Below are 23,546 nucleotides of genomic sequence, written 5' to 3' on the forward strand. Positions count from 1 at the left end.
AACAAAGGCTTTTTCCCCTCTTATGGCACTGAGCACCTCTTCACTCATACTGGTTTTATGGGAGTAGAGATAGCTTTGTCTCCTACCAAAGTTGAGGATAGGGTCTTTATCTTGTTTCTGATTCCCTCACGGTGCTTCACCACACAATCTTCTATATAGTAAGAATGGACTACATACTCAGGCTTCATTTACTTCTTTTTTTATTCGATAGGGATCTATGTCACGGTAGGAATTCAGTGGCTAATGGTTTAAATAGTCTCAGCTATTCTAATACACCAGATGATGATAGTGATTATTCATTTAGTAAATGTTTATTGAGTACCTATCACAGACAAGGCAGAGATCTAGGCAAAGTTCCTATGCCTTTCTGTCCTTATGGGACTTGCTCAGGGGAGCCAGACAATAAATAAAGAAAAGCATATTTTTATAAAAAGATAAGCTCCTTGAGCACAGAGAAGGTATCTAATTCATCATGGTGAATTTCCTCATAGTAGGTGTTCAGACACTGTATCACCTGGGCACTCTACATCTGCAAACACTGTCTCACTTTCACATGGTAGTCCTTGTGGTATAACTCGGCACTCCCTTGTGTCCCTCCCACCTGCCCCACAAATCCACTCACACAAGCCTAAATGAACTATATAGACGTCACTAGAGGTTTTACTCCTAAGCCCACCCTGCCTGCCCATCATGATGCTCAGCAAACTAATAGGCCAATAGACCCATTCTCTCAAAAGCAGTGGGAGTCTAGACAGCAAAGCAAAGCTTCACTTTCAGTGCCTCACATTGATCAGAGCCCTGTACAGTCCTCTAAGTATTCAGTCCCAATTTCTCCTTTGCTGGGTCTTTTTCCATTTCATGCCCTTTATATTTCACCTGGCAAGGACTTGGTCATCAGACTTTTTTTCTCTAGTGATCTCATCCCATCCCATGACTTTAAATGTCATTTGGATCTCTATTCAAATGTCACTTCCTCAGAGACCTTCCTTGATGACCCTATCTAAGTGGCACACATGTTCATGCTCAGGTACATGTGCACACCCCTTAGCCTGCTTTATTTTCTCCTTGCAGCATCTGTTATTTTTTAAATTTATTGTCTCTAAAGGTAGGGACTTTGTCTTGTTCACTGCTTGTCAGTCCTTAGAACAATGCCTAGTGTGATAGTAAACAATGTATTCAGATTTGTTGAATAAATGATTATTTTTCCTTGGAAATTCTTGAAATGCTCATGAAATGTAGCAGGACAGCCATCATGAACGTGTTTACATATGAGGAAATGAGTTCAGAGGGGTTAAAGGATTTGCCTCAAGTCACAAGGCTGGGAAGCAGTAGAGCTTGCTTGTTGAGACTCAGGTCTTATGGGACTCATGTCCCAAGAGGGTAGCCTCTGCCCCTCCCACTAAGGCTGGGGACACCCTGTGGCTCAGAGGGTTAAGAGTGCCATACAGAAGCTCTGAGTTCTCACACTCTTGGGAACACACAAAGGGAACAGCTTGAGGCCTACCTCAGGCCCTGGTCCCTCATCCCAGACAAGTTCCCACTTTGTTTCTCCAGCTCTTTACAGGCTCACACTCCAGGTGCGCCAGCCCTAGGGGACATTCGTTACTTTTATTTCCATAGTTCAGAGGCCTCAATGGGAAAAAGGAAGGGCAAAACTTGAATACATTTTTTTTTTTTAAGTGTTACCTGGTTATAGAAATCCCTGTTGCTGCATAGATCCCCATGGATTAGTGTAAAGATATAGTAAATAAAGCCAAATGGAACAACAGGGAGTGTGACCGTTGAATAAAAGGAAATCCTCTTTGAGTTCGGAGGGTCCTATGTGTAGAATTGTCAGCCTCATTCTAGATTCAGCCCATGGGGTGTTGCCAGATTTGGGGACATGTCCAAGTTTGGAGGAAAGAAAGCTCTGAAATGTGGAAAATCCCCTGCTGCTGTATCTTCCTTCCCTTGACAGGCCTGCCACAAGACCCTTAGCTTTCCAGGCACCTTTGCCCCAAATCCTCGGGAGACCCTCACATCATCCTGAGGGAAAGAAACTGTCATTTAATATTTGCTGAGTTGTAAGTTTCTGCTCACTGTTCTACCTGTTGTGGATGGATCTTGAAATAGAGCTCTGATCAGGCCATTTCCCTCCTGAGGAATCTGCAATAGAATACAAGCTTCCATTGTTCACATCCAAGGCCCATACCAACATGCAACATCTGTAAGAGAGCAGAACTCTAGGGACTCCAAGGGAGCAGAACTGAAACCAACTGAAGAAGGAGCTAAGAGCTGGATTTTGGCTCAGTTTTAGGAAATATACCAAAGTTGGCTGCAGACAAACCATGGAATGGGCCATCTCAGGGTGTCCAGGAGCTTCCTGCTAGTGGCCTTTACAGTTTCACATGCTCTATAAGTCAGGAAGGGACAGGTTATACTGTAGCAACAGTCCTCAAATTCTTTTTTTTTTTTTTTTTAAGATTTTATTTATTTATTCATGACAGAGAGGCAGAGGGAGAAGCAGGCCCCATGCAAGGAGCCTGATGTGAGACTCAATCCTGGGCCTCCAGGGTCACACCCCAGACCGAAGGCGGCGCTAAACCACTGAGCCACCGGGGCTGCCCAGTCCTCAAATTCTTAATGCCTTAACCTGAAACAAAGGATTATGTTTTATGTATGATGTGTGTCTATTTTGGGTTAGCATGGGGACTCTACAAGAGTAGCTGTTGTCTCAAATGTTGCCAGTTGCTATGCCAGAGAAAAACAGAGCTCTGGTTGGTCTTGCATAGGCAGTTAAATCTTTAGTCAAGAGATAGCACACACCTCTTCTCAAAACTCACTGATTAGGGATCCCTGGGTGGCTCAGCGGTTTGGCACCTGCCTTCAGCCAGGTATGATCCTAGAGTTCCAGGATCAAGTCCCACGTTGGGCTCCCTGCATGGAGCCTGCTTCTCCCTCTGCCTGTGTCTCTGCCTCTCTCTCTGTATCTCTCTCTCTCTCTCTCTCTCTGTGTGTGCGTGTCTCATGGATAAATAAATCTTAAAAAAAAAAAAAAAACTCACTGATTAATACTAGCCATGTGTCCCACCCAACCACTGGAAGGGCCAGTACAATCCTATCAGGTATGCAGGAGGGGAAACTGGGACTAGTTGCTGAAAAGCACTAATTCCCAGCACAGTGTACATTGGATCTCTTCTTGGTTGCAAAAATCTTCTGGGGTAGTATCAGGGTCTCTAGTTTATATATGAGGAAACCAAAGGCCAGGGCTTAATTAAGTGACTTCCTCAAGGTCTCATACAGCATGGTCCAAGTCTTCTGACTTTGAGATAATACAGGGAGGTCCATATCACCAAGAAGGTTGAAAACTGAAGAGAGTCATTCATTGAGGATGCTACATCAAAGTGTGGAAGGGAGACCCTTTTCATGCAGTCACCAGGGAGCTTGATAAGCATGCCGATAATTAATTCCACTCCAGAGAGTCTCATTTCTGGAGATCTAAAGTGGGAGTAGGAGCAAGCCCTGGGTAATTCTGAAGTAGATGGCCAAGAGCCATGTTTTAAGAACCACTGTTACAGAAATCTCACATGCCTGGTTTAAAAATAGCCTGAGCTCTGTAAGCTGCAATAGTGCTCAATTCTTGCTATCCCAGGCTGTCCATTTCCTATCAATTGTTTTCTCATCCCAGTATCCCCCACACTCCATAAGGGCTATATTTGCAAAACAAATGAACTAAGGAATAAAAGGATTTTTTATTCTTTAAATTTTTTATTCCCAGTTGAATTTTAAGAATTTCTACATGGGAATTTTTATATGGATGCAGGAAACTTGAGTGGAGAGTGAAGGTCCTTGAAACTGGATTTCTATAGTAAATTTACATAAGTTTGCAAAAATGAGATAAAAATTGGGGTGGTGCCATGATGGAAATTCACCTCTACCTATTCATTTACTTAAAAACACTATTAAGCATGTACTTGGTGCAGGTATTAAATGGTGTGTTTGGTTCTTGCCATACTCTATACTTCAGTTGTAGTGGCCCAGAGTATTCCTTATTGATGGACTGCTAGAGTAACTGGGAAACTCATCTGGGACAGAGATTGGCAGTGGTAGGTGCTGTGCAATGTCACATGGGGCATACAGTAGGTTGGCTGGGTCAAACACATAGTGAACAAGGTTCCAGTCAGCAGTGAAGCAAGATGCATTGGTGGTTGTAATTTGGGTAGTTGTGATTTGGGTCTCTTATATCCTCTGGAGAATTAGAATAGTGACCATTAACAATAGGTCCCAGAGAAGGCCCTATTGGGCAGACCTACCAAAGGCCATATGGAAGTCACTCACCTGAAAAGCTATGTGGGTTAGGTCCCCTTAAGGTTAGTGGATTCACTCACATACAGCTATCAGAGTTGTCTCCTGTAGAAAGAACATCCTGGTTAAGGCATGTCGGAAAGTATACAATTTATGATGCTCTCAGGAAGAACAGCAGAGTCAGAGAAGCTAATAAATTGGAAAGTAAGAGATAGAAACAAAGAGAACAAGGAGCCTAAGAAGTCAAAGCTCTTAAAAAAAAAAAAAAAAAAACTTTCAGATGGCAGCAGTTGACCCTTGTTAAGAGGTTACCCTTTGGTGGGACGCCTGGGTGGCACAGTGGGCTAAGCATCTGCCTTCAGCTCAGGTCATGATCCCAGGGTCCTAGGATCTAGCCCAGAGTCTGGCTGCCTGCTCAGTGGTAAGTCTGCTGTTACCTCTGCCCACCACCCTCCCCAACCCCACACATGGACTCTCATGTGCCCGCACACTGTCTCTCTTAGGTAAGTAAGTTCTTTAAAAAAAAAAAAAAAAAAAAAAGATTACCCTTTGGGAAGAAATGCTTGAGTGGTTGATAATTTGTCTACTTTCATATAGGAACTAGTTTTGTTTTTGTTTTTTTACAGAGGAGGGAGGGGCAGAGGAAGAGAGAGAGAATCTTAAGCAGGCTCCACACCCAGTGAAGAACCCATTATAGAGCTCAACCTCATAACCCTGAGATCATGACCTGTGTGGAAATCAAGAGTCAGATGCTTAACCAGCTGAGCCACTCAGACGCGCCTCATATAGGAACTTGTTAAAATTAGGATAATAGTGTTCTTCTGGTGTTTTTAAATTGAAATGCAAAACAATAAGGAAAAAAAGAAGTGAAGCAAAGATAACTAGGAACGTATTATAAATGAGCTCCTTTTAATAGGGAGATGAAAAATTTAGAAAGGTAAATGTAAACTGTATGGGACATATGATGGTCTTTATGTGGGAGAAGGAGGTTGAATCTGAGCTAGTCAGAAGAAAGGAACCTTGTGAAGGGTTGGGACTAGCTAGAAGAAATGTGATATATGAAGTCACTAAATTCAGAGAACCTTGTACAGGTCACCAAGACCTTATGGAGAAACAGCAAAGTAACATTTTAATATTATTATTATCATTATTATCTTTTAAGTGAGGTGAGCCAAAAACAGAGTTGAGGAAAGGTTCTAATTAAGACTGAATTACATCTAACCCCCTCAGAGTAGCCCTGGCATCAGAACTCCTTTCTTATGCAAATGATATCCTAATAAGAGCAATAGTCAAATTAGGAAAAGAATAATTAGAGGCAGAGCCACAAAAGATCTGGGAAGAAAGTTGAGAAGGATTTGGAGTACAGGATAGGAAGCTATGAGAGAAAGGAGTTATGTGAGAGTTAAATATAGAAGAGTTTGTCTTACCAGAAGTACTGCCGACCTGTTTCTTTTCCAGTGATTCTGGTCAAGTCAGTTGTGGGTAATACTAAATCATGTAGTTATTTCCTCTGGTTTACTTATTGGCATCATTTCCGGCAAGAACCTGGAGCGTAGGAAAAACCAGAGTCACACTCATTGTATCTGCGAAGAGTGGACCTGGTATTAGAGTAACCTAGGGTGTATCCTCTCACTTTTCTGTTGCTCTGACTAGTTGGAGTAGAGAAGGGGATCAGCACCAGCACCAAGTATGATCTCTCATACTTCTGAGATCAAAGTATCCAGTCCCTATCTCCAAAGAACCCCACAATCTGATAGAGGAGCCAGGAATCCATTGAAAAGCCTTAGAAACAATGACCAAACCTAGTAGAAATAAACATCTCTAATACACTGGTTGTGGTATTGAAATATGACTTCCAATTAAAGCAACCAGGACAAAAATAAGCTCAACTGATTTTTGACAAAAGTACAAAAGCAATTCAATGGAGAAATGCTAGCATTTTCTACAAATGGTGCTGGGACAAACAATCATAGGGCAAACAAAAACAAAAAAACTTCAAATTAAGCCTTACATCTTAATCAAAAATTAACTCAAAATGGATCACTAATTTGCATGTAAAAGGTAAAATTATAAAACTTTAAGAAAAAGCAAAATCTTCAGGATCCAGAGCTAGGTAAAGAGTTCTTAGACTTGACACCAGAAGCATAATTCATAAAAGGGTAAATGTCAGAAATGTGCTAGAGTGGTGCTAGCATGAGGATTAACAAATAGATCCATGGATAAATCACCCAGAAATAGACCCACGCTACTGTTATTTGATTTTTGACAAAGGTACCAAAACAACCCAACTGGGGATAGTAGATTGTTTTCAACAACTGGTGCTGGAATAACTGAATTCTCACATAAAAAAATTTAATTTCAACCACTGCATCATACCATAACAAAAATTAATTCATGATGGGTCGTAGATCAAAATGTTAAAATCACAACACTTTTAGAAGAAAATACAGAGAAGAATGTCAGGCATCTGGGTGGCTCAATTGGTTAGGTTTCTGCCTTCAGCTCAGGTCATGATCTCAGGCTCCTGGGATTGAGCCCCCACATCCCACTCCCAGCTCAGCAGGAAGTCTGCTTTTCCCTCTCCCTCTGCTGCTCACCCTACTTGTGCTCTCTGGTTCTATCGCTCTGCCAAAGAAAGAAAGAAGGAAGGAAGAGAGAGAGAGAGAGAGAGAGAAAAATATATATATATAAAGAAAATGTCTTTCTGACACGGGAATTAGCAAAGCCTTCTCAGAAAGGATCAGTCATTTGGAAAAGGTGAGTTAGACTTCATCAAAATGTAAAACTTCTCATCAAAAGACACCATCAAGAAAAGGAAAAGATAAGCTATATACAGGGAGAAAGTATTCCCAGATCATATATCTAGTAAAGGATATATTAGAAAGTCCTACAATTGAATATTAAAAAGACAACCCAATTAAAAAAAAAAAATAGAAGATGTGAACACACTCCTGAAAGGAGATACATGAATGGCAGTAAGCACATGAAAAAGTGCTCAACATCATTAGTCACAAGGGAAGTGAAAATTAAAACCAAAATGAGATGCCATTGCTTACCCACCAGAATGATAGAATTAGACCAACAACAATAAATGGTAGTGAAATTGTAGAGCAGTATTTCTTATACATTCGTGGTGAGAGTGTAAAATGGTATAATTTGATTTTTTTTTTTTTTTAATTTATGATAGTCACAGAGAGAGAGAGAGAGAGAGAGAGAGAGAGGCAGAGACACAGGCGGAGGGAGAAGCAGGCTCCATGCACCGGGAGCCTGATGTGGGATTCGATCCCGGGTCTCCAGGATCGCGCCCTGGGCCAAAGGCAGGCGCCAAACCGCTGCGCCACCCAGGGATCCCCTATAATTTGTTTGGAGAAAAGACCCAGCAGTTCCACTTTTGTAAGTATTTACTCAAGAGAAATTAAAACATATGCCCACAAAGCATTTGTATAAGAATATTCACAGCAGCATTATTCATAATAGCTTCAAATTGGAAACAGTTCAGTCTTTCCTCCATAGTAGAATCGATTTTTAAAAACTGATATATCAATATATTATACAGTGAAATAACTACTCAGCAATAAAAAGGGATGAATTACTGATACAACATAATGGATGAATCTCAAAAAAATGTTATACTAAGTGAAAGAGCCTTAACACAAAAACATACATACTACGTATTTCCATTTATATGAAATTCTAGAACAGACAAAACTAGTCTATGGTGGAAAAGTCACGACAGCAGTTGCTGCTTGGGGTTTGGGGTGGGAATTGACAGAAAAGTCATGAGGGAATATTTTGGGGGTGATAGTAATACTCTATTTTTGATACGGGTTGGAATTACATGCGTGAATGCATTTGACAAGATTATCTGGTTGCATCTGTGGCACATCCATACCATGGGATGCTCCTTAGCATTTTAAAGGAACAAACTAGTGATGCACACAACTTGAATCTCTAAGGAATTATGCTGATCGGGGAGGAAAAAAAAAGCCAGTCTCAAGAGATTATGTACTGTATGATTCCATTTATATGACATCTTTGAAGTGACACAGTTTTAGAAATGGAAGACAGATTAATGGTTGTCAGGGATTAAGAACAGGGAAGAGGAGTCAGGATGGGATCTTGTGGTATCAGAACTTTTTGGTATTTTGATTGTGCTAGTGGATACCCAAACCTACACAGGTGATAAAAGGTAATGGTTAGAACATAATACAAACACACAACAATGAATGAGTCCAGGTGAAACTGAGGAACTCTAAAGAAGGTGATAGATTATATCAATGTCATTATGCTGGTTGTGATTATAGTGTTGCAAAATGTTACCAGTGGGAGAAACTGAGAAAGTATACAAGAGGTTTCTCTGTATTATTTCTTACAACTACCTATGAGCCTACAATTATATTAATAAAAACTTCAATTAAAAAATATCTTAGGGGCATCTGGGTGGCTCAGTTAAGTGTCTGCCTATGGCTCAGGTCATGATCTCAGGGTCCTGGGATCAAGCCCTGTATCAGACTGCTCAGCAGGGTGTCTGCTTCTTCCTCTCTATCCTTGTTCTCCCTCCTGTCTCTCTCTCAAGTAAATAAAATCTTAAAAAAAAAACTAAAATAAAATAAATAATTTTTTTTTTTTAATTTCTTACATGTCTGATACCATGTCTGGGCAGGAAATGTAAAAACTGAGCCAGGAACATCTTGACATACCACATGGCAAGGACGCTATCAAAAATTACTGAGGTTGTGTCAAAATGACTGAGGAACCAAATTGAGGTTCAATTTGAGCTTCAATAAGAATAGCAATTTCAAAGACTTGAAACCTGTAAAATATATTTAAATACATAGATTCTCATAATACACACACACAAATTGCTTACCTTCAAAGAATCACAAAGACAATTCATTGTCTTGAGACTTGGGAAATGAAGACCTTTCCTAAATATATGGTACAACTGGGTAACTTTAAAGAATAGATGAAGAGGAGCATTTCCCAATATAATTACTTCATCAAAAGAATCCACCAAATGATACAGTTAGAGTTAGTACCATTTTTTTACCTCCAGGTGAATTAATGGATCCAGGCAATGAGTATCAGTGGACACTAACATCAGAAAAGAGACGGCCGGACTTGTGGACGTTTTCTGATAAAAACATGCAGTACCACTTGTAGCCTTGCTAAAGGGATCAAGGCCTGAGTCTCATCAGGCCTCTGGATCCAGCTGCCAATGTGCAGAAGAGACAAAAGGGCAACAAGGTGAACTCTCCGATGAGAAAGCATGCAGTCAGCAAAATTAAGACAGAAACTGGTCAGATTATTGAGGTTCTTCAACAGACAGCTTGTAAAGAAAGGAAAGGGATGAAATGGAACCCTGTGGATGGAATGAGAATCGAACACATACCAAGCTAAAAACCTGAGGACAAAACTAAATCTCTAGAACCTCAGGTTGCATACTTAGGTGATAAAACCACAAAGACCCAAGGAAGTGATTACTACAGAAACAGGAATATGTTTTACCTTTGCGGGGAGGATTAGAGTGGGGCACATGGGGAGGCTTCTGGAGTAGCTGGCAAAATTCTGTTTTCTGATCTCAGTAGTTGTTAGTAGGATGTTTGCCTTATAAAATAATTCACTAAACTATACATTTGCTCTGTGTACTCCATTTTCATTTACACTGTAAGAAGGCTATGATAGAACTAAAGTAGTTGTGGGAGGCCGGAAGAGGCACTTGACGTCTGAGGAGAGAGGATGAAGAAAGATCCTTTGAGCAAGGTGCTATTGGGAGCATAAGGGTAGGTGGGGTGGATGTCAGTGATGAGGCTAGAGAAATAGACCAGCACATGACCTGTCATCTGTACTAGGTTTTCTTTTGGAAGGCATGGGAACCATTGAGGAATTCCTAGCTGATATATGGCATGCCCACATTTATACTTTAGAAAGCTTCCCTTGGTGGCTGTGTGTGAAGTGGATTGGATGGAGGAGGCGGGACTGGTTCCAGGGAGACCAGTTGAGAATCTACTGTGGTAATCCAGACTAAAGACAGTGAGGCCAGGAACAACTTGGTGACAGAGAGGGGAGAGAGGAAAGGATTAATTTGAGAGTGCTTAAGGAGGCAGAAACAGGACGTGAGAGACTATCTGAGAGAGAAGAGAGAAAAGAAATCAGGAAGGTTTCCCTGGTTACTGACTAGGGTGGCAAAGTGGAAGATGATGGTACCATTAACTGGGACATGGAGTATAGGTGGTAGAGCAGGCCTGGAGATGATAATCTATACGATTTTTTTAAATTGAGATAAAGTTTACATACAATAAAATGCACGGAACAGAAGCACGCAGTCCAGTGAGTTTTTTTCAGATGTGTGTACCCATGTGACTAACACAGCAGTGAAGATGTAAACATTTCCTTCACTCCTGAAGTTTCCATGGGACCCCTTCAAGTGCTATTCTGATTTTTATCACCGTAGATTAGTCTGTTTTTAAACTTCACCCATACGGAATCATACAATATGTTGTCTTTTGTGGCTGGTTTCTTTTCCTTAACATATCTTTGTGGCTCACCTGTCTATTGTATATATATCAGCAATTCATTCCCCTTTACTGCCGAATAGTATTGCATTACATAAATATACCACAATTTGTTTATCTTCTCTTCTGGTGATGGACATTTGGATTGTTTTCAGTTTTTTGTTTGTTCTGCTATTATGAATAAAACCTCTGTAAACATTCTCATAAAAATGTTTGTGTAAATACACATTTTCATTTATCTTGGGTAAATGTCTAGGAGTGGAATTCCTGGGTCATAGCATAGGTGTGTATTTAATTGCAGAAGAAACTAACAAATAGTTTTCTAAAGTGATTGTACTATTTTATACTCCTACCAGCAATGTATGAGGGTCTGGTTGCTTCACATCTCAGTGCTTTGATGCTTTTAGTGTTTTTCTTTTTTGTGTTGTTTTTTTTTGTTTAACCATTGTAGCAAGTGTCTCATACACACACATCTATCTCACTATGGTTTTAATACAAATCAAGCAATGAATAATAATGATATTGAGCATCTCTTCTTCTTGTCTGTTTTTCTTTTGTGAAGTTTCTTTTCAAATCTTTGCCTGTTCTTTATTGTATTTTTTTTTGATTATTGAGCTATAGGATTCTTGATATAGTCTCTCCTATATGTACATTGCAAATATTTTCTCCCATTCTTTCACTTGTCATTTTCTTAATGATGCCTTTTGATGAGCAGAAAATTCTAAGAGACCAATTTATTTATTTTTTTGTCTTTTAGGATTAGTGCCTTTTGTGTTCTCAGAAATCTTTGCCTATCCTGAGGTTGCATATTTTCTTAGGTTTTTTTTTAAGATGTATTTATTAATTATAGAGACTGGTGTGTGTGTGAGAGAGAAGGAGCCTGGGGAGGGGAGAGACAATCTCAAACAATCTCCCTGCTGAGCATGAAGCCTGACACAGGGCTCAGTCCCACAACCCCAAGATCATGACCCAAGCTGAAATCAAGAGCTGGATGCTTAGCCAACTGAGCCATCCAAGCATCCCTTATGTTTTCTTCTAGAAGCTTTATAGATTTTGTTTTTGTATCGAGGTCTAAAATCAATCTTAAATTTTTGTATATGTTTTATATCAGAAGTTCATTTTTTTCATATGGGTCTCAAGTTTTTCCAGCACCATTTGGTGAAAAGGCTTTTGTTTATCCATGGAATTGCATTGATATTTTGTCAAAAGTCAAGTGCCCAATATACATATTAGTCTGTTTCTGGACTCTCTTGTAGCTGGCGTGTTGAGGGAGCCTAGATATTGGTGGGGCTTGTTTTTTGTTTTGTTTTGTTTTGTTTTTTTGAGTGGTAAATAGTATTCTAACAGGCAGTTACGTTATTGCCAGAACCCTTTGATCCTATCAAGCTTGCCTTTTTTCTTCTAATTTGAATATGTTCCCATGACCTATCCTTTTTGAGTCTCAGTGTGAACATTCCATATTCTGGGCTGGACTTCCATTATCTCCCAGGTCTACATGATCTTTACTATCACCTTTTACCCCGTAACAGGCGATCTCCACTAAGTCTGATGAAGGCATGCCCTGTGCATGGGCAGTCCAGGTCTGAGCCAAGAAACGGGCCACCCACCCCACCCTGCCTCACAGATTCCAGCCACTTGAGCATCACAGAACTCCTATCTGCCTGCTCCGTGAGACTGCCACTCTACTTGGGTGCCATCTCCCTACCCCACAATGAGAAGGTGCCCCCGAATGAAAGCTAGAGAAGTTACATGCTCCCCTGTTGTATTTCCCTTCTCTCAAAGATTACGGTCCTGTGCAGTTTACTCTTTGGTGCCTGAAAGCATATATTCGGTCCAACTGTATGGTTTTCATGACAGGAGGGAGAATCTAGTTCCAGTTATTTTGTAATGCCCTAACATGAAAATTGAGGTTCAGTTTTGAATATAATGCTGAGTTTTTAGTATCTGTGGAACATCCCAGGATAAATGCTCAATAGGCATTGGTTACCTGTATGTAGAAGGCCTGAGAGAGTATATTGGGCCTGGAGATCTGGATTTTATAGTTGAAGCCAAGGGAATGGATGTGATCACCTAGCTATATTTACCTTCTTAGGATAGAGAAGGAAGAAAAGAACCATTTTCTCTTGAAAAGCCTGAAAACGTATAGCTAAAGGAGGAGGTGAGGAACAGGAGACATGGCTATCACGGAGACCACTGTAAATAAAGCAGTGTTCGTTTGGGGGAGTCACAGCTACCAGGAGCTCAGCCTTTGCTTTGTAATGCTTACCAGTCCAGAGCCTAGCTTTTCTTCAGTGCTGTCAAGGACTTAGTAAAGTCATACTAGGTGATCATTACAGAAAAACCTATGTAACATGGCCCTAATACTAATCTGTGGAGTTAAAACCAGACCTGTCATGATGAAGTCTAGAATTCTTGTAGACATAAATCACACATTTGTGCTTCTGGCCTTCCTGGACCTAGATAGCTGACAGGTATGATCATGATGTTCATTAAATGGAGAGGAAAACCAAGACCTTGAAGAGGTTAACAACTTGATTACAGTCTGTTGTGAAGTCTGCCCTATTTCCAATTTTAGTTTCTAGTTGTCTAGAGACTTTATAAGGTTTCAGACTTGGAAGTTGCTCTAGGTCATCTAACACAGTCCCCTTGTGTATTAGGTGGGGAAACAGACACTCATAAATGAGAGGTATAAATAACAGAAATTCAATGAAGCCAACTTGAGCAAAAAGAATTTATCACAAGAGTACAGAGCTAGCTGATGGAATTCAAAAGGCAAAGATAAAGGTGAGTTTTGAGCATGGGCTGGAGCTGTGACCTGGAGTGCTATAGAGAAATTGGGATGGTTTCTGCCCTTCTCTGCTTGTTTCTGTGTCTCTGACTCATTCTTCTCTCAATGTAGACTAGCTGCTTCTGCCCCACCCCACCCTTACCCCCGTGCAAAGAAAATGGGCGCTGGCAACTTTTCCTGAGTTTTATAGCTTTAGGAAAGAAGCCATTCATTATCTTCCATTCAGCAAAGAAGTCAACCTTATTCTAGAATTGCAACTCCTATTCCCCTGGAGAGATCAGTGGCCCAGTTGGAGCCATCCAGAGTCCAACTGTTTGCTGCAATGGTCTGGGGTAGTATTGTCCTCTGACATGGCTACCAGGGGACCCTGCATCTCTAAAAATGTAGATTGTTGGTGTGGGGCAAAAAGCAAGGGGACAGATGGCTGGGCAGCCAGTGGGGTAGGTGTTTAAGACAGTAGAGTTGCATCAGTAGCAGAGCCAGGACCAAAACCCACAGCCTCTGATCCCACAGCAGTCTTTCCTGAAGTTTCCTTACATGAGAAAGCAATGGTAATTATTTGATCTGGCAATGAGGAGAGACTGACAGATGGACACTCACTGTCTCAGTTCATTTTCCTCTTGGTACGAAGAAATAGAGTTCCCTTCCTTGGGAGTCTAGGGAATCCAGAGCTCTAGGACTGTAACAGCTAAAGGTGGGCTCCCTCTGTATTAGTTCAAAATCTTAGTTACAAGTCATAGAAACTCAAATAAAAACAGCTTAAGCAAAAAAGGTCATTGAGGTACCCTGTAGAATTGAAGAAAGAACCGAAGATTCCAGGGCAGCTTCAGGAATCTGGAATCAGTACCACCAGGACATATACATGTGTGATCACTTACTTTTTCTCTTTTTCATTTTTCATCTTTCACCTCCTCACTTCTGCTTGGCTCTGGTATCGCAAGGTTTTCTCCACAAGTGGGAAGCATGGCTGATAGCAGTTCAGAGGTCATATCCTTATATAATGTCTGATCAAGAGAAAAGAGAGTCTTCCCTGCTGACTCCAGGTAGAAAAGTCCCAGAAGAGGATTCTAGTTGAGGGGATAGAGTCCTATGATTGGCGGTGCCTTGTCTGCTTGCACACTCTTGGGGTCAGGAGAAGGCAGGGAATATTTCAAGAAGGGGAGCTATAAGCAAGGTCAGCAAAAACCTCTCTGGTTTTATGTCTATCTCTCAGGTGACCATGGAGGCTGGCGGCCTCCCCCTGGAGCTGTGGCGCATGATCTTAGCCTACCTGCACCTGCCCGACCTGGGCCGCTGCAGCCTGGTTTGCAGAGCCTGGTATGAATTGATCCTCAGTCTCGACAGCACTCGCTGGCGGCAGCTGTGTCTGGAATGCACCGAATGCCGCCACCCCAACTGGCCCAACCAGCCTGATGTGGAGCCTGAGTCTTGGAGGGAGGCCTTCAAGCAGCATTACCTGGCCTCCAAGACATGGACCAAGAACGCCCTGGACTTGGAGTCCTCCGTCTGCTTTTCTTTATTTCGTCGGAGGCGGGAACGCCGTACCCTGAGCGTTGGGCCGGGCCACGAGTTTGACAGCCTGGGCAGTGCGTTGGCCATGGCCAGCCTGTATGACAGAATTGAGCTGTTTCCAGGTGTGTACGAAGAGCAAGGTGAAATCATCCTGAAGGTGCCCGTGGAGATCGTAGGGCACGGGAAGTTGGGTGAGGTGGCCCTGCTTGCCAGCATCGATCAGCACTGCTCCACCACACGCCTGTGCAACCTTGTCTTCATGCCCGCCTGGTTCTCACCCTTCATGTTCAAGGTGGGTGTCCACATCCAGATGGGTGGCCTCTTCAGTCCTGACTTGGGCCTCTTCTCAGTGGGTTCGTAACCCCTTTGTTGTTGAAATTGGGAGTTTTTCGTTACTCCTAAAACACACTCCTCTGACCTCTGCACCAGTTGAAAAACGGGTAAGGGATCAGTAACGATCAACATTCTGCTTTATTCCTGGAAAGCTATATTAAAAAATAAGTCGAGGACTCAAGACCCAAACTGCTTTGTACTTCTTCCCTTCCACACTGAACGAACTGGAACCCCAGGTGAAGTAATTAGGTGGAAAAGCCAGGTCCTGGAGTATGCCACATGGTGACAGGAAACAGAACACCTCTTGCCCAGAGTTAGCCAAAGCCAGGAGAGGCTATGCAGAACCAATGACCTTTAGCACGTTAGCCCCACCTTGTGGAGGAGGGTCAGAGAAGGTCAGGCTTTTACCAAGGGTGACTGAGGAGAGGGTTAGGAAATACCAGCCCAAATTAGAGAAGGTGACAAAACATGAGAGACACCTAACTCGGGGAAACAAACAAGGGGTAGAGGAAGGAGAGGCGGGCACTGAGGGGGGCACTTGACGGGATGAGCACTGGGTGTTATACTGTATGTTGGCAAATCGAACTTCAAAAGAAAAAAAAAAAAGGAAATACCAGCCCAACACTTACCTTCTAGGAACACAGAATGCAAGCTGTATTCAAACCAAAGGATGTATTGACATGTTGATAACTCCTGACAGCAGAGTTTGCAGTTTTACATTGCCTGGAAACATTTTACATTGCCTAGAAACTAGGTTTATTCCTGCTTTATTCCTGGAAAGCTATATTAAAAAATAAGTCGAGGACTCAAACCTAGTCAGTAATAATTGTATCACCACTGTTACTACCAAGTAACAACAAATTGTCTCTGAGATTTGTAATGATCATCATACTACAGTCATTTACGTTGCACTTACTGGGTCCCTGGTATAGCTTTATAGCCATTCGTAAGATGGGTAGTGCCATCTGGTTTTATAGATGAACATAATGGGACTCACCAAGATTAAGTGACATGCCCAGGTCTCAGACTTAGTAAGGGACAGAGCTAAGATCTAAAGCCTGTATTCATAGGTGACTATCCATCTCTGACTTCATTTGATCCCCACAATAAACATTTGTGGGAGACAGTAGATGTGGAATCCCCATTTTTAGGTGGGGGTACTAAAGCCTCAGAGATGCTAAGTAACTTTCTCAAGTGGATAATTAATGAGGTTAGAACTCAAATTCTAGACACCTGGGTGGCTCAGCGGTTGAGCGTCTGCCTTTGGCTCCGGGCTTGATCCTGGAGTCCTAGGATCGAGTCCCACAAGGGGCTCCCAGCGTGGAGCCTGCTTCTCTCTCTGCCTGTGTCTCTGCCTTTCTCTCTGTATCTCTCATGAATAAATAAATAAAATCTTAAAAAAAAAAAAATCTCAAATTCTAAGTACTTTTGAAATTACCTTGTGCTGGATTTCTTGGAAACTTAAAAGCCTGCTTTTTAGGCCCAGAATGTTTCAGAAGGACTAGTGAACAACTCCTATGCTGATCTGCAGACCCAGAAGAAGAGTTTGATTCGAGACCCTTCACGTTTCATACGACATTTATTCTTAGAGTAATATGTTCGAGTCAGCCTTTCCTCCTTTAGAAGGGCAGCCACAGATCCTCATGGGGTGGGGCCTGGCATATATTAGCACCCCTTGAAAACAGGACAAGGGGCTAGGATGACCTTACCTGTAAAATGCAAAGGCCAGGGTGATTCCACAGTGGTTTTCAGTGACTTCTGAGGACAACCCCAGCAATGGTTCTGCACCTCCAGAGAACTGGTGTTCCATCTACAGAGGGGACCAAGTAAGGGAAAATAGATTTAAACTGCAGCAAGGAAAAAAAATAAAATAAAATAAAAAATAAACTGCAGCAAGGAAAAAGCCATAAGGAAGAGCTTATAGAGGTTAAGGCGAGTGAGTAAGCTCTGGGCCAAGCTCTCCGGGGTGCTCACTGCCAGAGAATGTAAAAACTGTTCAGGGGTGGATGTGTCTGGATTACTCAGTGGAATCATGAAACACTCCGTCATTTTATGGTTCAAATCCATCTGATGGAATTTAGCGTGAAATCCGGAAACAGTTCTTTTTCAGGAATATAGAGTGGCTGGGCTTCTCAGCCATGCCTGGGAGCTAAGGGGCTCAGGTGAGTGGTGCTGTGGGATTCAGCTCTTCCCCACCCCAGAGGAGTCTCTGCTCTTTGTGTCCCTGACCCCAGGTAATGGTAGCTAATTTTTAGTGAGTGCCAACTCTGTACCTGGCTCCCTACCTTGTTCTTTGTTAGCTGGCAAGCCCTCTAGTGCAGACAAAGAGTCTCAGAGAGATGAAGTCTAGCCCAAAGTAACACACTTGAGAGAGGCAGAGCTGAGGGGTACCCCATGCAGTCAGACCCCAGAGCCCATCTTAACTACCGCTCAGCACTGCCCGGCTGTGGCAGGATACCTTGTCCCCCTCTTTAGGAACAGAGCCTGCTATCCTTTGATGTGCCACCCCCCACCCCCCATACCAGTTGCTACACAGGCTGGACTCTTTCCCAGAACCTGTGGCTGGGCCTCCCCTGCTGCCTGCCCCCGCCCGGGCAGGGCTCAGCCCCTCCTGGCCTCTCTTATATCAGCCCTCAGGCTTCTGCCTGGCTCTGTCCTGAGTTCAGATGCCAAGCTGGTGCTATGTGGGGTGCTGCAGGGCTGAGAAGATGGTGAAGGTGCCCTGAAGGAGTGAGACCTAGCAAGTCACCTCACAATCTCACACTTCCTTCGTGTAACCGAGACACCAAGCTGGGACTCCCTCATCCTTCAGGGGGCACAGTAAAATTGTGCTCAAATCCCAGCCTATTCTTGTGTTTGTAAAAGTCCAAAGCTCTCCTTGTCATTCCTGATCATCCCTAGAGCAACATTCACTCTCCTGGCTCACCTCTTGTGTTACCATGTTGACTTATCTCACCTAGCGTCCCTCTGAGCATTCAACTTCCTCCCTCTCTCTTCTCCATCTTCACCCCTCAAAGTTTATATTCTCACTAAATTTGGATTGGAAGGAGGGAAAGTCAGGCAACTCCAAATTATCCTCCCTCTGATGCAGAGCAGCTTCCTATCCCTGTGCCCCTGTGTGGGGGCTGACACATGCCCTTGGTGGGACAGAGAACAGGATCAGCAGGACAGATGGCCTCTCCAGCTCCACCCTCCTTAAAGAGCAGTTAGAGTACTGACTAGCAAAACAATTATCCCTGTTTTATCTATTTTCTCTTTTTTATTCCTCAGACAACATCAGGTCACATCCAGTTTGACAACTGCAACTTTGAAAATGGGCACATCCAGGTCCATGGCCCAGGGACCTGCCAAGTGAAGTTCTGCACCTTCAAAAACACCCATGTTTTTCTGCACAATGTGCCCCTGTGTGTCCTGGAAAACTGTGAATTTGTGGGCAGTGAAAACAACTCCGTGACTGTTGAGGGCCACCCATCAGCAGACAAGAACTGGGCCTACAAGTATCTCCTAGGGCTTATCAAGTCCTCACCCAGCATGCTTCCCACAGAGGACTCTGACTCTCTGATGTCCCTGGACCTGGAGAGCAGGGACCAGGCTTGGAGCCCAAGGACCTGTGACATTGTCATTGAAGGCAGCCAAAGCCCTACCAGCCCAGCCGCTACCTCCCCAAAGCCAGGCTCCAAGGCTGGCTCACAGGAGGCAGAGGTGGGCAGTGATGGGGAAAGGGTGGCCCAGACCCCAGACAGCAGCGATGGAGGCCTGAGTCCTAGTGGCGAGGATGAGGACGAGGACCAGCTCACATACAGACTGTCCTACCAAGTACAGGGCCCACGCCCTGTCCTGGGGGGCTCCTTTCTAGGCCCACCACTTCCAGGAGCATCCATTCAGCTGCCTAGTTGCCTAGTGCTCAACTCCCTGCAGCAGGAGCTACAGAAGGACAAGGAGGCCATGGGCCTGGCCAGCTCTGTGCAGGGCTGCCTCATCCGCAAGTGCCTCTTCCGGGACGGGAAGGGAGGCGTCTTCGTTTGCTCCTATGGCCGAGCCAAGATGGAAGGAAACATCTTCCGGAACCTGACTTATGCAGTGCGGTGTATACATAATAGCAAGGTGCTGTCATGAGGCTCACTCTGCAGACACGTGAGGCATTACTGGATCACTAGGAACATTTTGATTAATGAGAGGGCTCCTGTGGCTATACACAGGAAGGCTTTGGTGGTGTTATTTTGCTTTCTTCTTTTAATCCTCTTTTCAGCTTATAACATACCCTTGCCTTATGTCTGTCATCTGATTTGGACAGAGCAGAAATTATTCTTCCCATTTTACAGAAGAGGACACAGGCCCAGAGGGGAAATGTGACTTACCCTGGTTCGCACAGCAAGTTAGTGGCAGAACTGGGACTAGAACCCAGGTCTTCCACCTCCTTTCACTATGTCATGCTGCTTCTCAAACATGTCCCCAAGTCCTAGGAGAAGGGACAAGTTTAGCTTGGATGAGAGAAAATTGAGGGACGCGTGATCACTGGCTTTGATCCAAACTGGAAAAGGCTTCCCAGAAGAGGTGTCTAAGCTGTGAAGGCTGAGTTGAAGACAGCCGAGGAATGGAATGGAGGGGAGGAACAAGGTTGGAGGCAAGATCAGTGAGGGGCAGTGGATAATTGTGGTCCAGAGGTGGAAAGGAGGGGACAAGGCAGCCTGGAAGGGTAGAAAGGAAGGCTTTAGGAAAGAGTGGTCAAAGGTGTGAGGCCTAGGTTTCCAACCTGAGTGGCTCAGGCAACAGCAGGAACATGGGAGGTAGAGACGAGGGTGCTAGGTTTGTGGCATTTCTGACATCCAGCAGAGATGCCATCTAGTTACCTGGATCTGGAGCTTTGGGGAGAGATGTCCCCTGCCAGACAGACTTGGGAGCAGGTTGTAGTTGATAGTCATTGAAAAGAAATGACATTACACGGCCTTACTTATAGCCCTTTTACACTATTGCCTCTGGGGGCTTTTGGCAGGAATTAGGCAGCCTATGAATTCCAAGTGAGTCTCTAGCAAGGAACCTGAGAAACTAATATTCAGGATTTTTGAGTGAAAAAAAAGAAAAGCCCCCATGGTATCTCATGCAAACCCAGCATCAGGTACAATTATATGCTAAGTGACATGCAGACAAACAGGGAGGTGTGGGCGGGGAGAACCAGGCCTGCTGAGCTGGTCCCATGCCCAGGAGCAAAGCCTTGATCCAGTGGCCTGAGGGCAGCCACCCGTCTCTGCCCTTTCCCAGGAGAGTAAGGATGGCAGAACTCAATTGCTTCAGATTTCACACAGAAAACCGTTTTTCTTGGTGTTTTGTGTATCTTGTCATTTTTAGTTGGAAGTTGAGTCTTTAGAGACTGAGGTCAGTCACATTCATGTGTGGAGATGGGCATACCTCTTTTACCAGGGCTTTAAAGGACCAAGTTTTGGGTCAGTACGGGGAGGATTGAGCTGGTTTGGATTTTGTTACGATTATCCTTCTCATACCATAGGCTTCATGCTCTTTACCTTCTGCTTTGCCAGTAGGTTTGCCAGTAGGCGTTACTCTGCCTCTCAGAGAGGGGCTGTCTCCGTGGCCTTGCCCCTCCCAGCAGTAGACTGCTTTCATTTGTGCCTCTGCGCTGGTGGTAGGCTTTCCCTCATGGACCTGTCTGTCCTTAGTCTTAGGTCATTGCGGTCTGTGGGTCTTGGAAGTAGGCCCTTTCCAGTGGCTCTGCCTCACCCTCAGCATTAGAGGGAGCTCTAACGATATGGGCCAGAGATGGGGTTTTTTCCTTTCCCTTGAGAGTGACAGGGTTTGCTACCCTTCCCCCAGTTGTTTCAGGCTCGTTCTGCAGGAGAGCTGGAGAGAAAACTCCAAGAGGGCCTTAGTGTGGCTGCCCTAGTTTTTCCCGTGCTTCCGCCATGAGGGAGGCAGTCTCCAGTCTCCTGTCTTGTCCCCAGTATTTCCCTACAAGTACCTAGTGAGGTCCATGGAGAAGTGAACAGACACACCTACTCCCAGAGTTTCTGCACTGACACTGCTTCACACTTGGCCTTTAACAACTGGCCAAAACTCATAGCTGGATGCTTAGGGGTTCATGTGGCGCTTGCATCTGTGCAGGCAAGCATGTGCTCACATCTCATCTCTTGGGAGGTACCTGTTTTCCTTAGATTTCAGGCTTGGGTGTCCTGCACCTCAGTTCTCTCATAGGTTCAAGAAAGGCTCTGTTTTGTATATGATTCTGTTCTTGTTGTAAGTGTGGGAACAGTGAATGCTCTCATCAGCTTTCTCCATCATAAATGGAAGGCTCCTCCTTGAAACTGTACTTCTGTTCTACTTTACCTCTCCCAGACTTTTATTTCAATGCAATATAATGTTTATTAGTGGCACACAGTTTATCGTAAGTAATATATTTTTATTAATACACAATTGTTTAAAATAATACAAATATATTCTGAATTTTTAATATACATATTAAATATGAAAAGAAAATGTAAGAGGTGATACATTCCCTTAAATAAGCTGTGCGCTGGGATGTGGTACCTTATTTAAAGGAGGCTTCCTGATACCAATACTTCTAATTGTCCCATAGTTTGGAGTACCAGTGGTTTTTGCACCTCCGGATACTACACCCAAGAAAGATTCAGAATGGACAAGAATAGGACTTTGTCTTACAAAGTGAAAGAGAAGGTGGGAGGTTATTCTCGGGTACATTCTCAGGTAGGTGAATTTTAGCAAAGGCACATGGGAACTTGATTCCATTCATTGTAGCTGTGCCCTTGGAACCTGGGGAGATCTTCATGTAACTCCAGTTCACATACAGTGTGAAGACCACCAAATCCCTTCTTCTCTGAAGATCCTTTCTGTCCCATCATCCAGTTATTCTGCTCACAAGTTATGAATACAGGACACGGGGCCAAGCTTCGGTCCAGGTTTTATTTAAAAAACCACTGTGATTAGTAAGGAGCCTGCAGGGCAAAGCCAAGCAGGGCACAGAGCTCACTTCCACCAGGTAGGAAGAGGTGGTCCTTGCCTGTGATGGAATAGCATGAAAGGAGCAGATGGTAAGAAAAGGATTGAGGTATTCCCCAAGCAGTTTTTAAAAAAAAAAAAAAAACCTGTGACAAGAAAACAAATGGCTTTCTCTTTTCTGCCTAGATTGTTATGCTCAGGAATGACATTCACCGCTGCAGAGCGTCAGGCATCTTTCTTCGCTTGGAGGGCGGAGGCTTGATCGCTGGCAACAACATTTACCACAATGCGGAGGCAGGCATAGACATCCGGAAAAAGTCCAACCCACTCATACTGGTACTTCTCTCTGTCTTCATACTCTTTTCAGAGTGGCTCTTGGTTCTTAAACCTCTTCTGAGATAATCTAAGTAAATGTTGCCATCTTGAATTTATATTGCTTCCTGTTTGCAAGTGGTTCCTGCCCTTTTCTGTGTGTCCTTATGACTCTGTCTCCTTTCTTCATGTTCTAGTGACATTGAATAATTCACCTCCCTGACAAGTCTCTTTGAAAAAAGAAAGAGGACTGGATAGCCAGGGACATTTCTAAGAGCACTTCCTCCGCCCTGATAGGCTCTGGTTGGCTCTGAGTTTGATAAGAATAAAGATCTAAGGGATCCCTGGGTGGCTCAGCAGTTTGGCGCCTGCCTTCAGCCCAGGGCGTGATCCTGGAGACCCGGGATCAAGTCCCATGTCAGGCTCCCTGCATGGAGCCTGCTTCTCCCTCTGCTTGTGTCTCTGCCTCTCTCTCTCTCTCTCTCTCTCTCTCTCTCTCTCTCTCTCTTTGTCTCTCATGAATAAATAAATAAAATCTTTAAAAAAAAAAAAAAAAAGAATAAAGATCAATCTGCCCTTTGAGACACCTGGATTAAAAAAATAAAACACCAAGTTAGATCATTCTTCACTATAAATAGATATTTAGGATACTTAGTTCTGAACATTATTTGTTTCATGGATATTCTGAGGCCATGTGAGTTTGATTTTACACCAATGTGAAAACCCTTTAAGATGATAGGATACAGGACAGTGACATGAGAGAACAGCCCTTTTTTCCACTCTTGCCTTCCCTGAAAGAAACATTTCCTAGAACTGGGAAATGTGTTGGACTCCTT

The 23,546-nt window shown here is 43.5% G+C and overlaps 1 protein-coding gene across 5 annotated transcripts in view; it reads left to right on the top strand.

Moving 5' to 3' along the window:
- The window catches only part of FBXO10 (F-box protein 10), a 51,854-nt gene that overhangs the window by 11,377 nt on the left and 16,931 nt on the right, over positions 1 to 23,546 (top strand). For 4 of the 5 annotated variants that reach the window (XM_041763439.1, XM_041763435.1, XM_041763436.1 and 1 more), the window contains 3 exons: positions 14,801 to 15,391; positions 18,703 to 19,536; positions 22,585 to 22,734. In XM_041763439.1, coding sequence (XP_041619373.1) covers positions 14,807 to 15,391; positions 18,703 to 19,536; positions 22,585 to 22,734 — 1,569 coding nt within the window. In that variant the 5' untranslated portion in view covers positions 14,801 to 14,806. Of the gene's footprint in view, positions 1 to 13,456; positions 13,584 to 14,800; positions 15,392 to 18,702; positions 19,537 to 22,584; positions 22,735 to 23,546 lie in introns of all 5 variants that reach the window. The other variant, XM_041763437.1, reaches the window with a different exon arrangement.

This window comes from Vulpes lagopus, chromosome 7, assembly GCF_018345385.1.
Source record: "Vulpes lagopus strain Blue_001 chromosome 7, ASM1834538v1, whole genome shotgun sequence".
Lineage (NCBI taxonomy): Eukaryota > Metazoa > Chordata > Mammalia > Carnivora > Canidae > Vulpes > Vulpes lagopus.